The 20,602-nt window shown below is 41.7% G+C and overlaps 1 protein-coding gene across 4 annotated transcripts in view; it reads right to left on the bottom strand.

Annotated features, from left to right (window-relative positions):
• FAM135A (family with sequence similarity 135 member A) overlaps positions 1 to 20,602 on the bottom strand; it is a 141,715-nt gene that overhangs the window by 47,928 nt on the left and 73,185 nt on the right. For 3 of the 4 annotated variants that reach the window (XR_016440409.1, XM_090034657.1, XM_090034660.1), the window contains exons 8-12: positions 20,050 to 20,176; positions 19,538 to 19,691; positions 15,816 to 15,893; positions 10,104 to 10,153; positions 3,688 to 3,843 (exon numbers count right to left, since the gene is read on the bottom strand). Coding sequence is in view for 3 of the 4 variants with exons in the window: in XM_090034657.1 (XP_089890783.1) it covers positions 3,688 to 3,843; positions 10,104 to 10,153; positions 15,816 to 15,893; positions 19,538 to 19,691; positions 20,050 to 20,176 (565 nt within the window). In the remaining variant the exon portion in view is untranslated. The remainder of the gene's footprint in view (positions 1 to 3,687; positions 3,844 to 10,103; positions 10,154 to 15,815; positions 15,894 to 19,537; positions 19,692 to 20,049; positions 20,177 to 20,602) is intronic. The other variant, XM_090034664.1, reaches the window with a different exon arrangement.

The raw sequence follows: 20,602 nt of genomic DNA, 5'->3' as shown, positions 1-20,602 counted from the left end.
GTGTCCATACTGTATATGGAGTAGGATGGCAAACTGTGTGAGTGGCAAAAATAGGACTTCAGTGGCTGGGTAATTGATATTTGGACATGAAGAGTGAAGTAAGATTCTGCCTGCAGAAATTTTTGCTCAGTAAGAATTGCAGGACTGGACTCAATGACAGAAACAGGAACTGCCTGTTTTCCAGTCCCCTTCTAAAATCTTTTACATTAAGAATATTTACTTTATTTTTTTAATAAGAGAAAAATGTAAAAGCAACACTAAAAATAAGAACATGCTACTTTACAGTTAAACAGAATCCACAAAAGTCAGAATACTGAAATGCAACTTTACTGGGGCTGTACAGAGTACACAAAATGGTATCCCTAAAAGCAGTTCTTGGTGCTCCCTCTTAAGCTGCAATAAAATAGCAGCTTGCATTTAACAAAAATATAATTCTGCTTTCCGTGCAGGCATAACAAATACCAAGACCCTACTGCTTCTAAAATCTGTAATTCCCATTCCGCTGTCACATCACAGCAGTGAGAGGATTTATGCTAGAGCCTCAGATAAGTCCATGTAGGATCAAGTGACTTCCTAGGACACTACATAGTTTGCTTAAAACAAAGGAAAGCATGCATCTAAATGGACATATTAGGGGTTGAAAAAATAAAAAAAGCTGTAAAATTCTATGAGAGAATTAACAAAAAAGTGGGGAGCTTTTACACCAACTTTGTGGGGCTTCACAGTAGAGTGGGAAGCTGTAAGGGAAAGGGATAGTCTTCACAAGCATAACAGAGTTAATAAGTGCCAATATTTAGTTTATTAAAAGAACTCAGGCCTAGAGAGAAAAATCAAGTTTACATTAATATTCATTTAAATTATTACACTATAGCATAGCTTGTTTTTATTTTGGGCAATGATTTTATCTTTAACATTGGAGCTTGAAAAGAAAACAGAATTTCTGTTTCTGTAGTTGTATTCTGTGCACACTTCTGTAAATACCAATGTAGGATTTGGACGCTCATACAAATACTACTGACAAAGAAAAGCTTCTCTTTTACATCCATCTGCAGAGGATCCTCCATCTTAGAGGATCCTTGCTATTGTGGTTTCTTTCATATAGCAGGTGCTCAGACTACAATGATGGGAGGCAATATAAGAAAATTAGGCAACACTACCCAATTACTCATGAAATAACTACCCTAAAGTAACCAGTTTTCCATTACTTCTGAAAGACGAAGGTTCACAGTTGAAGTCAATCTGTAGTGCGTATGATGCTGTGTACTCTGCTCCTTCATTTTTATAGAGCTTTTAAAGTATCTGAAGCACTACAAATACACTATCCGTCCATAACTATGGTCTCCCCTTGAGGGGAAAAAAAATTCCACATAAACCCTTCAGCAAGCCAGTAATGTACCAACTCAACTCCTGATGCAGACTCTGTCAAAACATCTATAAAAGTCACAGATTATGACCAGGGAACCTGGTTTTCTCCATTTTAAAATCGCAAATTCTCTGATTAAAAATCCACAAATGCTCTAATTAAAAACACCAAAATCCGCAATTAAAATGAAATCCTACTATACATATAGGCATCAACTGAACACAATGTTTTATTGATATATTTACAACTTTAAAACAATTTGGAAGCCTATCAGTGCCTCACTCACTATAAAATAAAATTTAAGTACCTATAAATTTAGGCATTTGATTTTAGGTTTTTAATCATTTAAAAATCAGAGTTTCCCTTTCACTCACCAGGACACAGGTCCAGGCCCCTCATTCCCTACCCACAGCCCCCCAGCATCTTCCCAGCCCTGCCACAGGAGGCCCCAGCTGCCACAGGTACAGGGCCAGGGACCTGGGTCTGCAGCCCCCTGCCCCACACCTGCAGCAACATTTGAGCCCTGGCTCCTGTGGCAAAGCAGAACATGGGGCAGGCCTCCCCCCCCCCGATGGGTGGTGTGGCTGGAGCAGAGCCCTTGGGGATGGAGTGGGGGCAGGTACAGGCTCACCACTGAGGGTTCAGGTCTCCCTGCCCTGCTGCTCTCCTCCTAGGACCTCTGCAGACCAGCAGGTGGTACCTGGCAAAGCAGGGCAGAGCAAGACTTGGAAGGGAAGCTAGTTGCTGCTGCTGGGAGCTCCATGTTGTCATGGCAAGGAGCCCCTTGTCTGCCCAACAGCAGTGACAGGCACAATTCCGCGCCGCCACTCCTGCTGGGTTGGTAGGCGGAGACTTTCCAGGGTAGCACGGGACTCCCAGTGGTGGCAGCATCAAGCTTCCCCACCTGGCCCCGCTCTGCCCTGCCATGTAAGATCCAGCCTGCTGGGCTGCAGAAGCCCTGGGTGGAGGGTAGCAGAGCAGGAAGCCCCGAACCCCCAGTGGTCAGCCTGCACCTGCCCCACACACAAAATCTAGGGGGCACATGCCCCCCATGCCCCTCCTGGGAGTGCACGTAGCAGAAAGGAGCCAGCCCCACTCCCCCACCCCATGGACCAGCTGCCCATGGCTCTGTCCTGCTCCCCATCAGGCCCCTGTGGCTGCGCATTCTGGCCCAGGGGCCCAAGCTCCATGCACCGCCTAGGTTGGGCAGCAGCATCAGCCCCAGGTTGCCCAACTCCCTCCCTCCCTCCCTCCCTGTGGGGGCCTCAATCCCTCCTCCCTCCCACCAGACTTATCTGCGGAAGCTGTTCTCTAGGCTGCCTGGCAGCTGTGCGTCTGTGTGGGTATGTGTGAGTGCACACATGCACATAGTGCCCACAGCCTGACCGCCCTCCTCGTGGTCTCTCCAGCCTGCAAAGAGCTCTTTGCAAAAGTGGAACATCCACTTGTTTCTCCATTAAAATGAAAAATCCCATGTTTTTTCTCACTTTCCCATGAGAAATGGAAAACCCAGATCTCTGATTATACCAGTCTGATCCAGGGCCTGAAGAGAAATGTCCTTAAGACAGCTGGATCCCAGACCAACCAAGTAGCATTTCAAAAGTAACCCTGGTTTCGGTAAGTAGCTAATATAACGTACAAAGCACTGGCATCATATGTTCTCACCAGCCAGAGCCATTGAATAGGCCAGGTGCAAAGTGTGTATAAGTGGCAGCTTCCAGGTGTGTATAGCATGTAGCCACAGACATGATAAAGGCATGAAAATACTTATTTGATGGTGCAGACTTTTCAGTAAGTCTGGAAAATACTTCACTCTGCCAAACAGCATTCATTGGTTTTCCCAGAAGTAAGCTCAAGACAGCTTTTTTTTTTAATTCAGGTTGTGCTCTCGCTTGCACTTTCTCGCTCTAATTTTTTTTTTCCCTATTTCAAGATTCCCTCCACAACAACCTTTCTTTTCAAGATATTAAGGATATTGTCATTCCATAAGAAATATACACTTGAAATATACACACTGTATTTATGGCTACCAAGAACAGCCTTTATATATCTATATAATGTGTCTTCATGTGTTACTTATTCAGAAATGTAATGAATTCCAGCTCTGCAATGAACATAAGCACCAAGAAGCATCAATAATATAGCTAATATACAATTATTAATACAGTACAGGAATTACTCTAAACATTTCACTTCTCTGATTTTCACAAATACAGCAGAGAAATTAGAATGTTTTATCTTATGAAGACCTAACAATTTTCAGTAGAAAGTGTCATAAAAAAGAATATGAATTTGTTCTGTATAATGACAGATTCAAGGCTCACCCTTAACGCATGATGTTCTTGTGCTAGCAATGATGTGACTTCCTCTTGTAAGGTAATGACCTCTAGAAACTGCCCCCACAGAGCCATGAGGAGAGAGCAAAGCTGTGCAAGATTCATGTTTATAAGTTCTGCCAGTTCATCAGGATTTTCCATTTTCTGAAGTAAGGAAAAAATATTCTTACTTAACACAGTCATGTATAGATACCATAAATCTACATGAAACAGAGGAAGAATCTTAGTTGCTTTATCCTCATAAGAATTTATTTTTAAAAGGTACGTTTAAATTTGTGCGTGTCCAAATATCAAACACTATAGGTTCTAAGCTACATTACTAAGAGAAAACGTTCATGGTTCCAGATACCATATTTACACGAATGCCCCTCCCCCCATCAGATTCTATATATGGAAAAAATGATAAATTTCTTATCATTTTCCCACTATAGAAATTAATTATTGGAGGTTTGCCTTGAATTTGTTCTCCTCCCACTGCTACAGCAGGGAAAGTAAATTTGGCAGGACATCAGAAACTCCCCCTGCCCTCTGCTCCCCAACTTCTTCCCCCTGCAGCCCCTCCCCGCCTTACTGTCAGGCCGTGCTGTCCCTGAGCACATGAAAGTGAGGAGCAAATTTGAAAAACTGACTTTGAGAGTGATAATTTGCATATAGGCAAACTGCATATAGGCAAATTACTATGGGTACCCATAGACTTAGTTGATCCAGAATTGATGCATTTAACCTTAACCTAACCTAAAACTGCTGCAAGTTTTAGCACAGGTACTCTACAAACACACTTTTAAGAAGCACTTTGGCAGCTGCTTATATATAGTACAAACTATGCATGCTATTGGTCCAAAGCCAAAAGACTCATGATTTACCATATAGTTCAATGGGCTGGGCCCCACCATAATCAACACCATTTCAAGCCATGGTGATCCCACAGCTCAGTACTGTTTAGTACATGTGTATACTCTAGATATCTTCGCAAAGGATCCATGTGCTAATTAACCACCCCTCCTCCCCTGTCCCCATTCAAGACTAAAACCAGATGTTCCCATCAAAAGTCCTGGAATCCTCTGAAAAAATTACAGGCAGGTGAGGCACAAGGCAACCTGGTCCAGCTCCACCTCATGGAGGGCAGGACCGCACTAATCATATGCAACAGACAGAGAGGGGGCAACAGAGGGCTTCTGGGTGAACTGTTTGGGGCCCAGTTTGGTGGTGATGTCTGCCATATATTGAAGGTCAGTGACGAAACAGGAAACACTGAAAATGGGAAAGAAAAACAGCTCAGCTCTGAGAGTATTGAGGAATTTGAAATGTATTCAATGCAGTGGCTCACCATGGCTTGAAGAAGAGTCAGTGCTGAGGGAACTGAGTATAACGGGCACTAACTTATCCTTGTGGTAGGCTCCCGTTAGTATGTTTACTTAACATGGCCCATATATTCTATAGTCATCCCCAGTATTGTCTGTATTTAATCAACTTCGTGGTTAGTTTCCATTACTTAGCCTATACTGCTTTTTTCTAAATACTCTATCAATGTATTTAATGAAGTTTCCTTGTATGTGAATTTGAGATGAAGAGCTTTTTCCCCCCTATGTTGAGTGTGGGGAAAATTTCCATCTTATATTTAAGTAAATATGGTATTTACCTTAAGTGTTTTAGACTACGTTGTGTGATCCTAGATTACAATGGAAACTCAAACTCATGTCAACAGTAATTTAAACATGGAAACAAAGTTGAGAGCCCTGTATTTTGCAGAATTCAAAACTACAGTGTAACTATACAGAAACTGAAAGTCAGTAATTAAAAACATTATCCCTGATAATAAACAATTATAATATAATTTCCAGTGATGGGTACACTTGAGATAAAAATGAAACACTGAAGTAATTTTATAACTAGTTTAAATAACAAATCTTCTTCATTCCCTAGTTGACTTAGGAGACTATGATTTTTCATATTATTTATATTTTTAAAAAGGTACTTTGTTTCCTCTAGGACCAATATTATGAGATGCTTAGGATTTTCAAGGTCTGAGGCTCCACAAAAGAAGGAGCCATTATGAAATTAGGCTTTTTTCCTCAAAGATGACTGCAATCTTGGGGTGTTTTTCTTTTATATCATCATTTCATTAAAGTCGCTTGTAAATAACATTTATAGTTTCATAGTTTGTAGGGTCGGAAGAGACCTGAGCAGATCATCTAGTCCGACCCCCTGCCATGGCAGGAAAGAATACTGGGGTCACACGACCCCAACAAGATGTTCATCTAACCTCCTCTTAAAAACCCCCAGGGTAGGAGCCTGCACCACTTCTCTTGGAAGCTGGTTCCAGATCCTAGCCACCCTGACTGTGAAGTAGCGCCTTCTGATATCTAACCTAAACCTACCTTCTGCCAGCTTGTGACCGTTATTCCTGGTCACTCCTGGCAGTGCTCGGGGAAACAGTGACTTCCCCAATGCCTGCTGATCCCCCCTGACTAGTTTATAACAGGCCACAAGATCCCCCCTCAGCCTTCTCTTTTGGAGGCTGAACAGGTTCAGGTCCCAAAGCCTCTCCTCATAGGGCCTGCCCTGCTGTCCCCTGATCATACGAGTGGCCTCCTCTGGACCCTCTCCATGCTGTCGACATCCCTCTTGAAGTGCAGCGCCCAGAACTGGACGCAGTACTCCAGCTGCGGCCTGACCAGTGTCACATAGAGGGGGAGGATCACCTCCTTGGACCTGCTCGAGATGCATCTGTGGATGCATGCCAAGGGGCGGTTGGCCTTCCTTACTGCCTCTCCACACTGCCGGCCCAAGTTCATCTTGGAGTCAATGATGACCCCCAGATCCCTTTCCGCCTCCGTGCTGACAAGAGGGGAGTTCCCCAACCTGTAGGTATGGTGCCGGTTGTTCCTCCCGAGGTGCATCACCTTGCACTTGTCTGTGTTGAAACCCATCCTATTCTTGTCCGCCCACCCTTGTAACCTGTCTAGGTCTGACTGTAGCCTGTTGCATCCTTCCAATGTTCCCATGTCCCCCCACATCTTAGTGTTATCAGCAAATTTGAACAGGGTGCTCTTTACCCCCTCATCCAAATCGCTGATGAAGATGTTGAACAGTGCGGGCCCGAGGACCGAGCCCTGTGGAACCCCACTGCCCACGTCCTTTCAGGTTGAGAAGGACCCATCTACTACTACTAGGGATGGTCTCTTTGGTTTGCTTTCCCCGAAATAAATATCTACATATTCCACTACACTACTGGTGCTCAACCAATCCAGGCCTTTTGGCTGAACAAGTGGCATGGGGCCAGTCCATGTGCTGGATCCAGTGAAGGATCAATCCACAAGCACAATCTGGCCATAGTGTGACTTTTAGACCACAGGGCTCCCCACAAGTCTCAATATTTGGTGTTAGGGACACAGTGGCAATATTAATTACCACAGCTCTGGGAGCAATTAATGCTGCTACAGCTCCTTGCCACCAATTTTCTAGACCTGTGGGGAACTTATAGCCAGGATGATGGTGTCGCAGGTCAGATCCAGCCCACAGGTTGGACACCACTGAATTACACCATATGCTTTCATACTCATTTAAAAAGTGTCCTTATTTCACAACAATGGAGATTTCTCAGCCCTTTTCAAATCACAGATCCATCCATGGAGACTAGTCTTCAGAAGGAGCTGCAGCTTTTAGTTAAGCAGGAAAGGGAGGATGAGTCAACTGTATTACAGAAAAAATTCTGTATTTCAGCTGTATTACTGTATTTTCTGTGTACAGAACATACAGTAATTGCCACATTTTACTACTGAAATTGAAAAAGACAACGACCTACCATATTTACTCAAATCCAAGTTGACCCTTAATTTAAGAAGACCCCCCCCCATTAATTAGGTCCTATATGTGGAAAATGTATAAATTTGTTATAATTTTCCAGGTATAGAATCTAATTATTGGAGGGCTGTCACCTTTCCCCCACTGATACAGAAGGAAAAGCAGTGGCTAGTGGTAGTCAGATGACCCCCTTGCCCTCTGGCCCTCCCCTTTTCCTTTCAGCCTTCTGTCTCCCACCCCACCCCAGGCACACCCCCACTCCCAGCTCCCCATAATCTCTGCCCCTCCCCTGCCTTTCCCCACAATGTCTGCCTCTTCCCACCTGCTCCCCAATCCCTGCCCCTCCCCCCCAGAGCACAGTTTATCAGGAGTGCTCATCAGGATCTAGAGGAACGTCTGTTCACCAGAGCACCCCAAGAGATGACAAGATCAAATGGTCACAAACTCTGCCGTGACCAATTCAGGCTGGACATAAGAAAGAACTTTTTTACTGTCCAAGCCTCCAAGGTTTGGAATAGACTGCCACCAGAGGCGGTTCAAGCACCCACTCTGAATGCCTTCAAGACACATCTGCATGCTTATCTTGCTGGGATCCTATGATCCCTGCTGACTTCCTGCCCCTGGGGCAGGGGGCTGGACTCCGTGATCCGCCGGGGTCCCTTCCAGCCCAAATGTCTATGAAATCTGTGAAGTAGAAGTGCAGCCCCTGCCGACCATGGAGCCATCTTGGCACTGCTGACTGGGCAGGCAGAGGCCAGGCAGCCGTGTCAGCACTAGCTGGGCATGGTACATAGTTTCCAGGTACTCTGTATTTGGGAAAGAATCCAGCCCATGCCAGAGCCAAACTGTGCCTGACAGTAAAGGGGGGAGGAAGTGGAACAGAAGCTGAGGAGGGCAAGTAGAGGGCAGCTGAGGAAGGTCTGACTATGGCCCTGATCCAGGCTCAGGGCCAGAGTCAAAGTTATAGCAGCTGCCTGCCCCTTCTCCCAACCCTAAATGCCACTCTGTACGTGAATCTAAGACAAAGGGCTTCTTTCCCCTGTGCTAACTGGAAGAAATAAAAATGTAATCTTAGATACAAATAAATAAGGTATGTATTTTTGAAGAACAGGGAGTTGGTCTGCATTATGAAAAAATTCAGAAACTTTCTCTTTTAAGCTTTGCTAATGGAGAACAATTTACTTGTTAAGGCCAGTTTCAATGGAATAAAGAAAGCAGAAACCAAGCCAGAAGACATAAAGACAGAGTTACAAAATAAATCTAAGGAGACTGAATAAAGAGTTATGTCATAGAATGCTGAAGACAAAAGAGCAGGATCTGACAGGACAGCAAATAGAGAGGCAGACAGGATAGAACTGGGTCTTTTTCAGAAAGAAAAATGGAATATATGGTGACTTGGAAAATCTGTCTGTTTACAGCTTATACATTTTAGCTGAAAGTGCTGTACCAGCAAATGCCTTGGTGTATACTGGGGTAAGCCATATGCTGCCTGAGCTGATCTGCCTATATTGCAGGTTAGGGATAAGGGAGAATGGTTGAACCTTGAAGACTCCTATTGAAATCAAAGTAACTTGGGACATCTACATAGGTTAAAACAGTTTTCTGCAGCTTCTCTGCAAAGGCCTGAGGTCAGAAAAATAGAAAATCTCTAATCACAAAGGGGGAAAAAATGGAGTCTGGGTCTTAAAAACCACAGAGCCTGAGGGACTGGGAGATGTAGGGAGGAAAAAAAGAGGGAGAGAACACTCAAAATGGTCAGAGACACAAATGACATTTGCACGGAACAGAAAAGCATTATTTCACAACACAGTCTTTTTAACTGTGGGACCAGCAGAGGAAGAAGGGAACAGGCTACATGGGAGGGAAACCATGATCAGGAATCGGGATCTAGATTAGCTCCTTATATATGAATAGTTTACAATTAGTTCACCTCTTCAGGAACGTCCGAAACCACTGTCAAGTATTTAGTTACAATAAGGAAAGTTAAGTAAATTGCAGGAGCGATGGCAGTAGAAGGAAATCATCATCAAACATGAAGAGGAAATTAAAACAGAAAAGAAAGTAGTGAATGTCTGTTTTGTTTTTAATAAGTTAGAATTCTAGACAGAGAAGGATTTGTAGGAGGGGAATACAGTTTAGGAGAAAAGAGCGATCCAAGATTTGACAGTTTAGCACTAAACAGTCTAACCGGAGGAAAAGAAATATTAGAATGAATTACAATTCAACTACCTTCCACATTTCAAACATCACTGGGAACCATCACTCTCAACCTACCAAGAGGCACTTGAGAACAGCTTAATTATGGGATTCATCCCTTTAGTGTAAATACTGATCCCTCCTATAATTTCAGTTTTATAGCATAAACATCTTTTTCAAATACAAAGAAGTTTCAACAATGAACGGACCAACACGTGTGTGGAGAGTAAAATAAGTGTCATGTCTTAGAATGAGGAATATCTGAGAGAAATCGTAGCAACGTAAAATACTGGGAATGACCCCTAGCAGTCTTTTTTCTCTAATGCAGTATCTGAAATATTGGCAACAGACTCCTGTTTCTTACAATTATTTTACATTTATTTTAAATGAAGGACAGTAAATACCTTTACTTCTTCACATAGGTCTGTTAGGCGAGCTTCTACATCTATGTTCTCTGGAAAAATTAGAGTACATAAGCTTGAAATTAACAAAATTTTACCATATTAAAAACTATGTTTTTCAAGCAAACAACCTTCTCCCATTAAACAACACTGTCAAAGACAGTTTGATGCTGCTTAAAGAGCCACCATCAACTTGAAATATAATGAATTTCAAAACTCAAGTAAAAAGTTTTAACTGATTACATTAAACACTTATTTCCTGTGACATTTAAGTTCAATTTATAATTACACTTGCCCATTTTAAACCCTGCTTTAAAACCTATTTCAACTTTTTCATTTATGTTAAAAAAATAGAAAAACCATGGCAAATGCATAATAGACTCTACAGAGGTAAACTATGCATGATGTATGGTCAAGTGTACACGAAAAAAATTTTAAAGAAGAAAAAATACAACATACACTATTAATAAGTTTAGACGTTATTTTAAACAATGGCTTTAGACAAAAGCATGATTTTTAAATTGATGGTGTCGCTTTAAAGTAAAGCCACATAACAGAATTAAACTGACATTTCTACTTTAACTAGCGAATTGCCCATCAAGAATGACTGGGGGGGGGACAAAGTACCGCCACCCACCAACCCACACATCTGTTGCTTCGCAGGGGTGGGGAGGGGGTGGGGGAGCTTGCCCCACCGCCCCCTCCGCCAGCACCCCACGCCGCCACCGCCTCCAGTGCCGCTGGCATTGCTCTCCCCCCAGCTTTGCTCCTCGGAGGCGGCAGAGTGCTGTCACGATGACATGGTTGGAGCAGGGAAGCAAAGCCAGCTGGCCTCATCCCCTTCCCCCCGGTCATGGCAGTGCTCCACGTTCTGATTGGTTGTTTCACTAACCAATCAGAGTGCTTCAAGAACGTTATGGACAGACAGACGGCCTAAGCTCTTTATTATATAAGAATGATTGTTCAAATTTTAAATTAATACTGTCACGGGGCAGGGCGCAGGGGCAGCCGTGATCCCTCTGGCGCCCCTACCGTGCCAAGTAGGGCGACTCAGCACCCTCTGTCTCGCCCGCCACGTCTTTGATGATATCTGGTTCTCTATAGGAGGCTGCCTTTGATCCCCTAGTACACAGTTTTATGCTGGAACTATTCCCCGTTCCGTATGGGGTGACTCAGTGTGCCTCCAACCTCCCCTTTAGCACGCCCCAAGCCTCGCAGCTGTACCGGACGTTCTCGTGTCATACGCTTGCCCCTACCTGGGGTCTCTCGATACGCGCACTCCCTCTCTCTGGGGTTTCTCCGTACGTGCGCCCAATATACTCACCCCTCCCGGGCTTCTATCCACCCTCTCGCCCTTTCCAGGCCTCTAGTCATGCGCTCGACTCTGTCGAGCTCCTATCAGTCAGGCCCCTATCCACACATCCGCCCCTCTCCAGGCTTACTCTCGCGCACCTGCCCCTCTCCGGGACTTCTACCGCGCACTCGCCCTTCTCCGGGACTTAGTGTCAGTAGGGTGCTAGTCGCTCACCCTGGAGCCTCTTATTTTATCCTGCCTGCCGGGCTTGTTCTCGCGTGCCAGCCTCTCTCCCAGACTCTTACCGCACGCTCGCCCAGGCTTCTGTTCCCGTATGCCTGCCCTCTCTGGGGCCTATACCGCGCTGCCCGCGCTTCTCGCCTGCACTCGGGGCTTCCCGTGGTTGGGGCTCAGGCAGCCTTAGCCTTACCTGGCCCCAGACCCGCCTTCTCGGGCCTAGCTTGCGCGCTTCCCACGCTTGGGGCTCAGGTGGCCCGTAGCCGTGCCTGGCCCCTGACCCTTCTCCTGGGTTGTACGCCCTACTGGGCAAAATACCGCCCCCGGTCACAACACCCCACAACGTCGCGCCTCTCTCTGGCGCTTACCCATAGTGCCAGCTCCAGCACCAATCACTGTGCCTCCCTGGCACCGCTTGCTGTGCCCTTACTGGGCACCAGGAACCCCCGAATTATTGGGGAGCTCCCGTGAGGCCTCTTCCCACCCTTACAGCCTCACCCGGTCCTCCGGTTTTCGCACATACAGCCCTACCACAAAGCAAACTACTAGCCAACCGGCTCTAACTCAAAATAGGCCTACCAGCTATAACATAAGGTTCCAGGCCCAAACTGGCCCTCTTGCAAAGGCATCTCCACCAGGATTTTCTCTGCCCTCACCATGCTGCGGGCCCTTAGGTGCTCAGGCTGCACTGCTCGTCTCTGCTCTGCTGGGCTCTTCTGCAGAGCTCCTGCTCCTGCGGCTGCCAGAAAGGAACTGGCTCTGGCCTCAGCCTGGTTGCTTATAAAGGCCAGGCCGTGCCCCCTTCTAGCCAGCTGACCCACATTAGTTGCCCCGGCAACCCTCACCTGTGCTGCCCTGTTGATTGGCAGCTGTCCTTATTACTATTACTAGTAGCAAGCACCCTAGTGCTCTGCTACAAATACAAAAACCACAATAATACAAATGTGTGTGTTCCTGGACAACTGCAGAACTTCAGCAGACCTCCATCCTGATGGATAAAACTATAGAATCCAGGACTAAGGACTGATTACATTTCTTATTTCAGAAAATAAGCAGGCTTTAAATGAAAAAGTATAAATACAAGAATGTTAAACAATGAAGTGGTCCTTCTGAAGTCAACAAGGCTGTTTGTATGCCTAATGCTATTATGGTGCAAAGTAGTTAAATAAACTCTATAAAATTTTTATTTTTCTCAATTATAGACCATTTCTAGACTCAAATGTTTTGATATCAGTAGCTTAATTTCATAAATTAGTTGGCATATTTTAAAAGTGTATATAAAATTGTATTTGTATTTTGTGGCTTTTCTAAAGATTTTAAATATATATACACATATATCTCATATGCATTTACAAACTTTGAATATTTAAAAACAAACGTTTTGTATAAAATGTTCAGAAATGCCTAATTAATTAAGGAGTCGGCCTCACTGAAAATGAGCTCACATACTTTAAATATATATTATAAAACTATTTCTTACAGTATCTGCCAAACTAAAATAACCGATAATATTATGTAATATCAGGTGACAGTTGTTATTTTTTTCCTTCTAAAGGAATTCAGGGGATGCTGGTAGAGTTAGATCATGCTAAGTACTGAAAAATGATGAGAATGGTACAGGATCTACTTAAATAAAATAAGTTCACCACTAAATTCTAAGACCATTTAACAAAATAACTGGATCTTCCCATTATTTAAAATGTTTTAAAGTTTAAAGAGTACTCTAGTAAGAAATATGGTGTTAAATAAATTGCTGTTAAAAGAAAAATGAACAAAATTTGTTGTTTTAGTTCTTCATACTTAAGAAATACATTTTTTTTCAAAAAGACGAGTCCATTATCATCAATGTGTCAGTTTTGTGACACAGCAGCTCAAAATCAGGCTCCAAAATGTGTATGACATTTATGAAAATAAATTTCTGTTTTTTGTAAATTCTGATGTGCTGTATTCTTCTACACTTATTCTCATTGGGACATTAGGAGTTATCTTGTTAGAAGTCAATATGAATATCTTTGGAATAAGATTTGTGTACATCTTTGGATTGAAGCATTCTCAGTAGTCCTAATGATTTATATTGACACAAGATAATTTATTTCCCCACTTACTCTCAATATTCATTATACTGTATTACAAAAAAATGGAATACCAGAAAAAAAGGAACCAATCTAGACAAACATTACTTGTTCTGCCATCTTCACTCACCTCACCTCTCATGAGTAAGTCTAAATTCATGTTTGTATCCAGTCTGCATGGTTTAATTCAGGGGTGTTAAACATCTAGCCTGCAAGCTAGATTCAGTCTATAAAGCCTTAAGATCTGGGTCATGAGTCTCAGACCAGCCCCATGTGCCACATGAGGTGTGCAGAACCAGTTGGGCATGCAGGTTGGACCTGGTGTCACAAGCACTGCATGCAGCACAGGGACTCAGTCCAGGGCGGGCACTGCTTGCACTGCCTGTGCCAGACAGGCCCTGAGCTCTGGCTCTGGGGCCAGTCTGGACTAGGCCACACCAGAGCTAGTACACAGGGCTGGTCTAGCAGAGTGCCACATGCAGCCCACACCCTGAACCCTCTGTGTGGCATGGGACACTGGGCCCAGCCCATATGTCACACCAGCTCTGCATGCCTGATGTCTGGACCAGATGCATGCACTGCAGGAGGAACGGGCTGGCAAGGAGTGTACACTATATGAGGCCAAACCAGCCCTAGGTGCTAGCTCCAGTGTGTGGTCCCAGTCTGGCAATCAGACCAGCCCAATGACCTCATCCAGACTGCTGGGCCAGATGAGTTTGACACCCCTGATTTAATTCCATTTTCTGAATCACTGAATCATCATACAAATCAAGGAAAAATGAGAAAATACATTATCTCATGGAAACATAGAAGTCAATACAACAAACCTTAAAGTATCCTGTAGAAAGAATTATAGGCTATACTTAAGAACAACATATTTTCAGGGTAACAATGTATTTACCCAATTTATCTTCAAGTACTGGGTAAATATCTAGTTAAAAATAATCACATCATTTTAATTAGATCTTGCAAACAACAACAAATTGTCTAGTCCATGTAACTAAAAGTTTATTTACCTTTTGAGAAACCATGCTTTCAATTTGTAGAAATGCATAAAGTTGTCAGAAACTAGTAAAAACAGCATTTTTTAAAATCATATATTTCTATTGGCTAAATAAATGCTAAAGAGAATTATTCTGAAAAAAGTGGCAAAATTCACATAGACATTTTTAATTCTGTGTATGGACACACATATTCAATCTCGATTGAGGTAAAAAAGCTATAGGGTTTATTTATCATACTCAATAAGTTTACCCTACATGTGGAACTGCCATCGGGACTCACTTTATACAATAGCCAATCCTCTGAGAAAAAAGTGCATCAATGGAAAAGTTTACAAATTATATTACTGCTATAATTTAATTCATCAAAGGTAACGTCAATCATCTCAGTAAATAAAGCATTCTTTATCAGTAAGTTTTATCTTGCTATTTTACTTGATGCAATTATGGTGGTTCTGTTTTTAAAAACAGTAAGAAATAAACATAAAAATAACCACAAAAACGCCATTATGTTTCATTTGGCTGATACCCTAAGAATTCTTTGCACTACCATGTAATAGACCTGGGTATGATCTGTGCACCAGTTTGGCTCTCCCCATCGAAGTCTGTTTAGCATTATAACAACATTCTCTGGCCAATTAAGAAGCACTGCTGGCAGTTTCCAAAAGGGGAGACTATCCATTTAAATAGGAAGTGCTACAATTTAGGTCTTGAGTGTGCTTTGTTTAGAAGTAGGAAAAATGAGTTTTGAGGTTCCAGTGAAGATATAAAAGACTCATCAGAGAGAAACACATGAGTCTTGTCATTTAGAAATTTAAAGTTGTACCAGTTAATTTCATTTTAGCCAGCTACATGATTCCAACTGTAACCATTTAAACCTTTCAGTCATTTCTGTTAGACAAGACAAAAAGTCACTAAACCAGTCATTACATCTAGATTCAACCCAGCCACAAGTATGCTCAACTCCACTGATTTCACCGGAATTTCATATACTTGCATCAGAGCCGAATATGATACTTATAGTTTCTGCTACTGTTTAAACATAAAGCAAAATTACTCTGTACTAATAATAAAATGCTAAGGGGTTATATCACCTGCTTTAAAAACATACCTAGATAGGCGTCTCTCTGGGTTCGTAGATATTTTCTTCTGAGAAGGCGTTCATAAAGGACCTGCATGCTGGCCTTGGCTAGTTATAGGGATTGCATACACATGACTAGTTACTACACTCTTTTTCCATCTGTGCTTTGTTATTATTTGCCTTAAAGTTAGTAAGAAAGCTTATTGCTAGCCTAGTAATTAGTGCAATTAAATCAAAACACTGAAGCAAAGATTTTAGTAAAGTTTCTAGCTTAGTTATTCATGATGTACATTAACATCTGCTTGAGAAATTTTCTAATTTGTTTTTTAAACCAACATTGCTCAAATACTAATAAACAAACTTATTTAAGATGTTCAACAGTATTTTGTGCATTATGTTGTGAAGTCACTATATTTTTATAAATATATGGACATTTTTACATGAATAAAAATGTACATCATAGAAGTAAGCGAAAGAAATGAAATAAAAAAGATAAAGACATTTAATTTAAATCAAAGTCTAGCGATTCTTTTTCTGAGATTTTAAAAGAATTTGAGAATTTTTCCCCAAATGTCTGTTTCAATCTCAGATATAGAATAAATTATACTGTGTAAAAACTGAAGGCAAATAGTAATATTTAGTGACAAAAATAATGTGCAGTTTGGTGCAAATCCAGTATTCCTTATTTTGGGATATTTGTAGAAATACAAATATCTGACTGTGTATCTACTGCTCCATTTAAAAGAAAATCATTTTTAGTTCTTACCTATCAGTACTGGTTATTTTCCATGAGAAAAAAAGCAATATTAGCACTGTTAGTAACTATATCAAAAGTATTAGTCACTTGTCACATACACATTCCAGATAGAGTATTTAACTGAAATAACTGAAAAAATCCATAAATGAGAAAACAAAAGATATTAGCAAACTGTATTGAAAAGATTTAGAAAAAAAGTAAAACAAAGTGTAAGCAATAAATATATACTATATATAGTACAAAAATGAATTTTCAAATAATGAAATATAATTATTTTTACCATTTCTGTTCTAATTTGCATTATCTCAATGTAGTTAAAGATGCTGATTAAAGAGCTATTTCTCTAAATCTGGTGTCAGCAACATACAGCACGTGGGCCAAAGCCAGCCAGCAAAGATGTCTGATCCAGCCTACAGAGGTGCGATCTGAGACAGGGGATCAGTTTCATGGAGCTGTGCTGTGCCACCCCTCCACTCCACAGCACTGCCCTCTTCTGAGGAGTCTGTTGCTTCCCTCTGTTTACCCCTGCTGCAGAGTGACCAGAAATCTGGCAGCTGACTGGCTGGTGCAGGGAGGAGGAAGATACATAGTCCACAGCCCTGGTGGTATTATAAACCTTCCGCCTGTGCCAGCAAAAGGCTGCCAACCATGGTCTAAGAGAAGCCCAATGAGATCCAAGGGAATTTTTCCATTGGCTTTAGTGGGTTTTGGAGAATACAATATGGTTGTATTATATGTCTGTAAATAGTGTTCTCTCTGTTTTTATTGTGTATATTTTGCTTTATAATAATGTAGCTATAAGCATTATTAGTTGCCTCCGGTGAACAGAAAGCCTCAGATTCTGGTGCTACAAGTACTGTTGTAAGCAAACAGTTTAACCAGAAAAAAAAAAAGAACACTATATCAAATTTATTAATTCTGGGGTATTCCTTCAGCGGATCACTTACACTTTTAAAATGTTGCCAATAGTTTTATATGACAAATTCATATTGATTATTTTCCTAAGTTAAGAGGCAAAATTAGTACAACTGGCAAAATCTACTGACAAACTACAATGCATTTCAAAAGATTTCTTTACTTTAAAAGAAAAGAAATCTTTAAATTTTCCTGGATGAAAAACAATGTCCTGGATTAAAAAAACATAATGGCTCTTGAGAACATCACACCTCAGAATAGACTTAAATAACATTCCTGCATTTTATTAAAACATTTTCTTACAATAATTTTCAAAGCAACACCTGTGAAAGGTTGCTGATTCAAGCTCCAGTAAGAAGTTCTATATAGTCAATAGAATACATCTACCATCCCTTTGTATATATTTCTAATTATAGAATATTCTATGATGGTTTCATCATGCTAAGGAAACAGATGCTTTCAAAATTATTCTTACTTAAATTACTGTAAAGTTTTACACAATTTAACCATAGAATATTCAGACTGTTTTTCAGAAGTCTCAGGTAATTAATATTACCATTTTTACTCAAATCCAAGATGGGTTTTTTCCCCATTTAACGTAAGGGGGAAAACCCTTCCTTTTGAATTTAAGTACAAGGTGGTGAGGAGAGCAGCTGGCTGCTACAAGCTCTGACTCCAGTCACTACCCAGATTCAGGTTAGAGCCGCAAGAGCTGCCTCTCCCCACCTCTGCTCTCCTCCCTCCCCCAAGTTGTTGCTTCCTCTCTCTACTAGCAGCTCTGCTCCAGCCCAGGGCTAGAACAACCATTTGTTCCATGCCCATATAAGAGCAGGGCTGGAGGTGGGAATGGAAGTGGAGGGTAAGCAGTGGTGGAGGGAACTGGAGGGGGAAGAAGATGCAGTGGGGAGCAGATGGCAGTAGCAGAACACAAGCAGTGGCAGCAGAGGTGGTGGTGGTGGGGAGGCGGTGGCAGGGTGGCAGAGGAGGAGCACATGGAAGGGGGAAGAGGCAGCAGCAGGAGGCAGAGGTGCGGGGAGGAAGTACTGGAGGAGAAGGCAACAGTAGTGCAGATACCACAGGAGGGTCAGACACAGGAAGGTAAGTGGTGACAGGGGACAAACAGCAGGAGGCAAAAGTCAGGCCATTTGACTTTCCTGCTATCTGTCCCCTCATCACTGCTCATCTCAATGCAGCGGTGGGGGGAAGCATTTAAGATGACCCTCCAATAGTTAGATTTGACACATGGAAAATTATAACACTGATAAATCTTTCAGGTCTAGAATCTTAATTATTGTAGGGTCACTTGGCTTTGGGTAAATACGGTAATTGGTCAACTTTCTGAGACATGGTGCCTGAGCAGTTGAGGCAAACTGTAATAGCTGGAGGCCCTGCTTTGGACTCATGCTGCAGCTGCCCCCAGTTGACCCAGATGTAAATCAATACCTAGTCATCTGAGCTAGTGTCAAGGCAAGAAGGATATAATGCTAGCCATGTTACTCTGTGTGCTGCTGACTGTTGAAGCTGGCATGCCTTAACCATACTAGCCTGATGCTGAACACAGGGTAGGAATTCAGTTTGAATAGGTCAATTTAAGAATTTATAACAAACAATTGAATTAAAAGCTATTTCTCCTCTATATGTCTTAAATTTCCAATTTTTTTACCATAGTGTTCTTCTCAAATTGTGTCAGAAAATTCAGGTTAAAAAATTTAAAATTTACTATACACTATCACATTTCCTTACAGCATACAGATGATTGTAGTATTTTGTTTAGATTAAGAAATTATTTCAAATGTTCTTACTATCCGATACACTGATTTGAGAAAAACCTTAAAATTAAGAGCTATAAAAAATAATTTACAAAAGGGCACAAGTCAGCTTGTTAAGCTGTAGTAAGTGTACTTAAAAAAAAAAATCTTGGACTATTAATAAACAATTTATTTCAGTTCCAGCAGTAAACAGATGTACAATATGTAGGTGGCATAAGATGAATTATATTTCAATCTCAGATGGGCTCTTCTAAGGAGCACAGCAATAGGGCAGAAAATAAAAGCAACTTATTTTATTATATTTGACATACCCAGTTCAATTCGATGAGAGGAAGGGAGCTCCTTTGTTATCATGATGAAATACCTATGCAACCCTTTGAATGCAAGTAGCAAACTGGCACAAAGTGTATAGTGGAAATTGTAGGCATGATTCAGGAAGGACTCTGCAATCACAAAACTGCAGCCCTAAAAAAGGATTCATGCAAATATTATTTTCAGACAAAAATCTTGCATTAACAGAAAAACTTTAAGATGTTAGATCTCCAAATCCTTCCCTACCCTTTACTAATTCTTATCAGTCTTTCTGCAATTTTCTCAAGAGATCACACTCCAGCAAAGTTATGAACTAAATAATTTAAGCTTTCTATGTAAGAAATCTTGAAACATATAGCATAGCTTTTTGGAAGAGTTCTCCTTACCCATGTCACTATGCATAGTAAAGGGCATAATGTTCACCCTTTTATTATCAATTTCTTAAAAGACATTTCCCAATAAAATATTTATTTTGTCCATCAAAAAAAATGCTGATAGATTATGTTCTTACATCTGCTGATAACTGTTTTGTGTAGTTATTGCCAAAGACCACACTTTCAAGGGAAGGAATTACAGAGTCTCTGTTTTGTGCTGGTGCATTCCTATTCAACCATGTAGTCTTCACTGGGCGAGGAAAGCTGCAAAAACAAATATGCACTTCATATAAATAGAGTGAAAGGATGCAATTATGAGTGCATAAATACTATGATAAATTATTCTGGCAAATATGTATCAGAAATTCTTAAAGCACATATGTTCTTAAAAAAAGTCAGTGAGAATAAAAGCTATTCAGTATCCCTGACAGTGCAAATACATGGGACTGGCCATCTTTGTTCAACTAGCCCCGCCCTTGACATGCAGTGGGTATTGGACATAAAAGGGAGAAGGCCCTTAAGAGGCTAGCTGAGAAGTGCAGAAAAACTGCTCCTATGAGAGGCAAGACACCTTGATTGGTGGGAGATGAACATAAAACAGATGAGAAACAGGGGAAGAGGGGAGTAGAATACATCATGTAGGAACAGTGTCAAAATACCTGACCAGATGTTTATAAGCAAAGTCCCTGG

Source organism: Crocodylus siamensis, chromosome 1, assembly GCF_052110815.1.
Source record: "Crocodylus siamensis isolate JL-2025a chromosome 1, ASM5211081v1, whole genome shotgun sequence".
NCBI lineage: Eukaryota > Metazoa > Chordata > Crocodylia > Crocodylidae > Crocodylus > Crocodylus siamensis.
The sequence above is the reverse complement of the archived record's forward strand: the minus strand, read 5'-3'. Positions and strand labels throughout refer to the sequence as shown.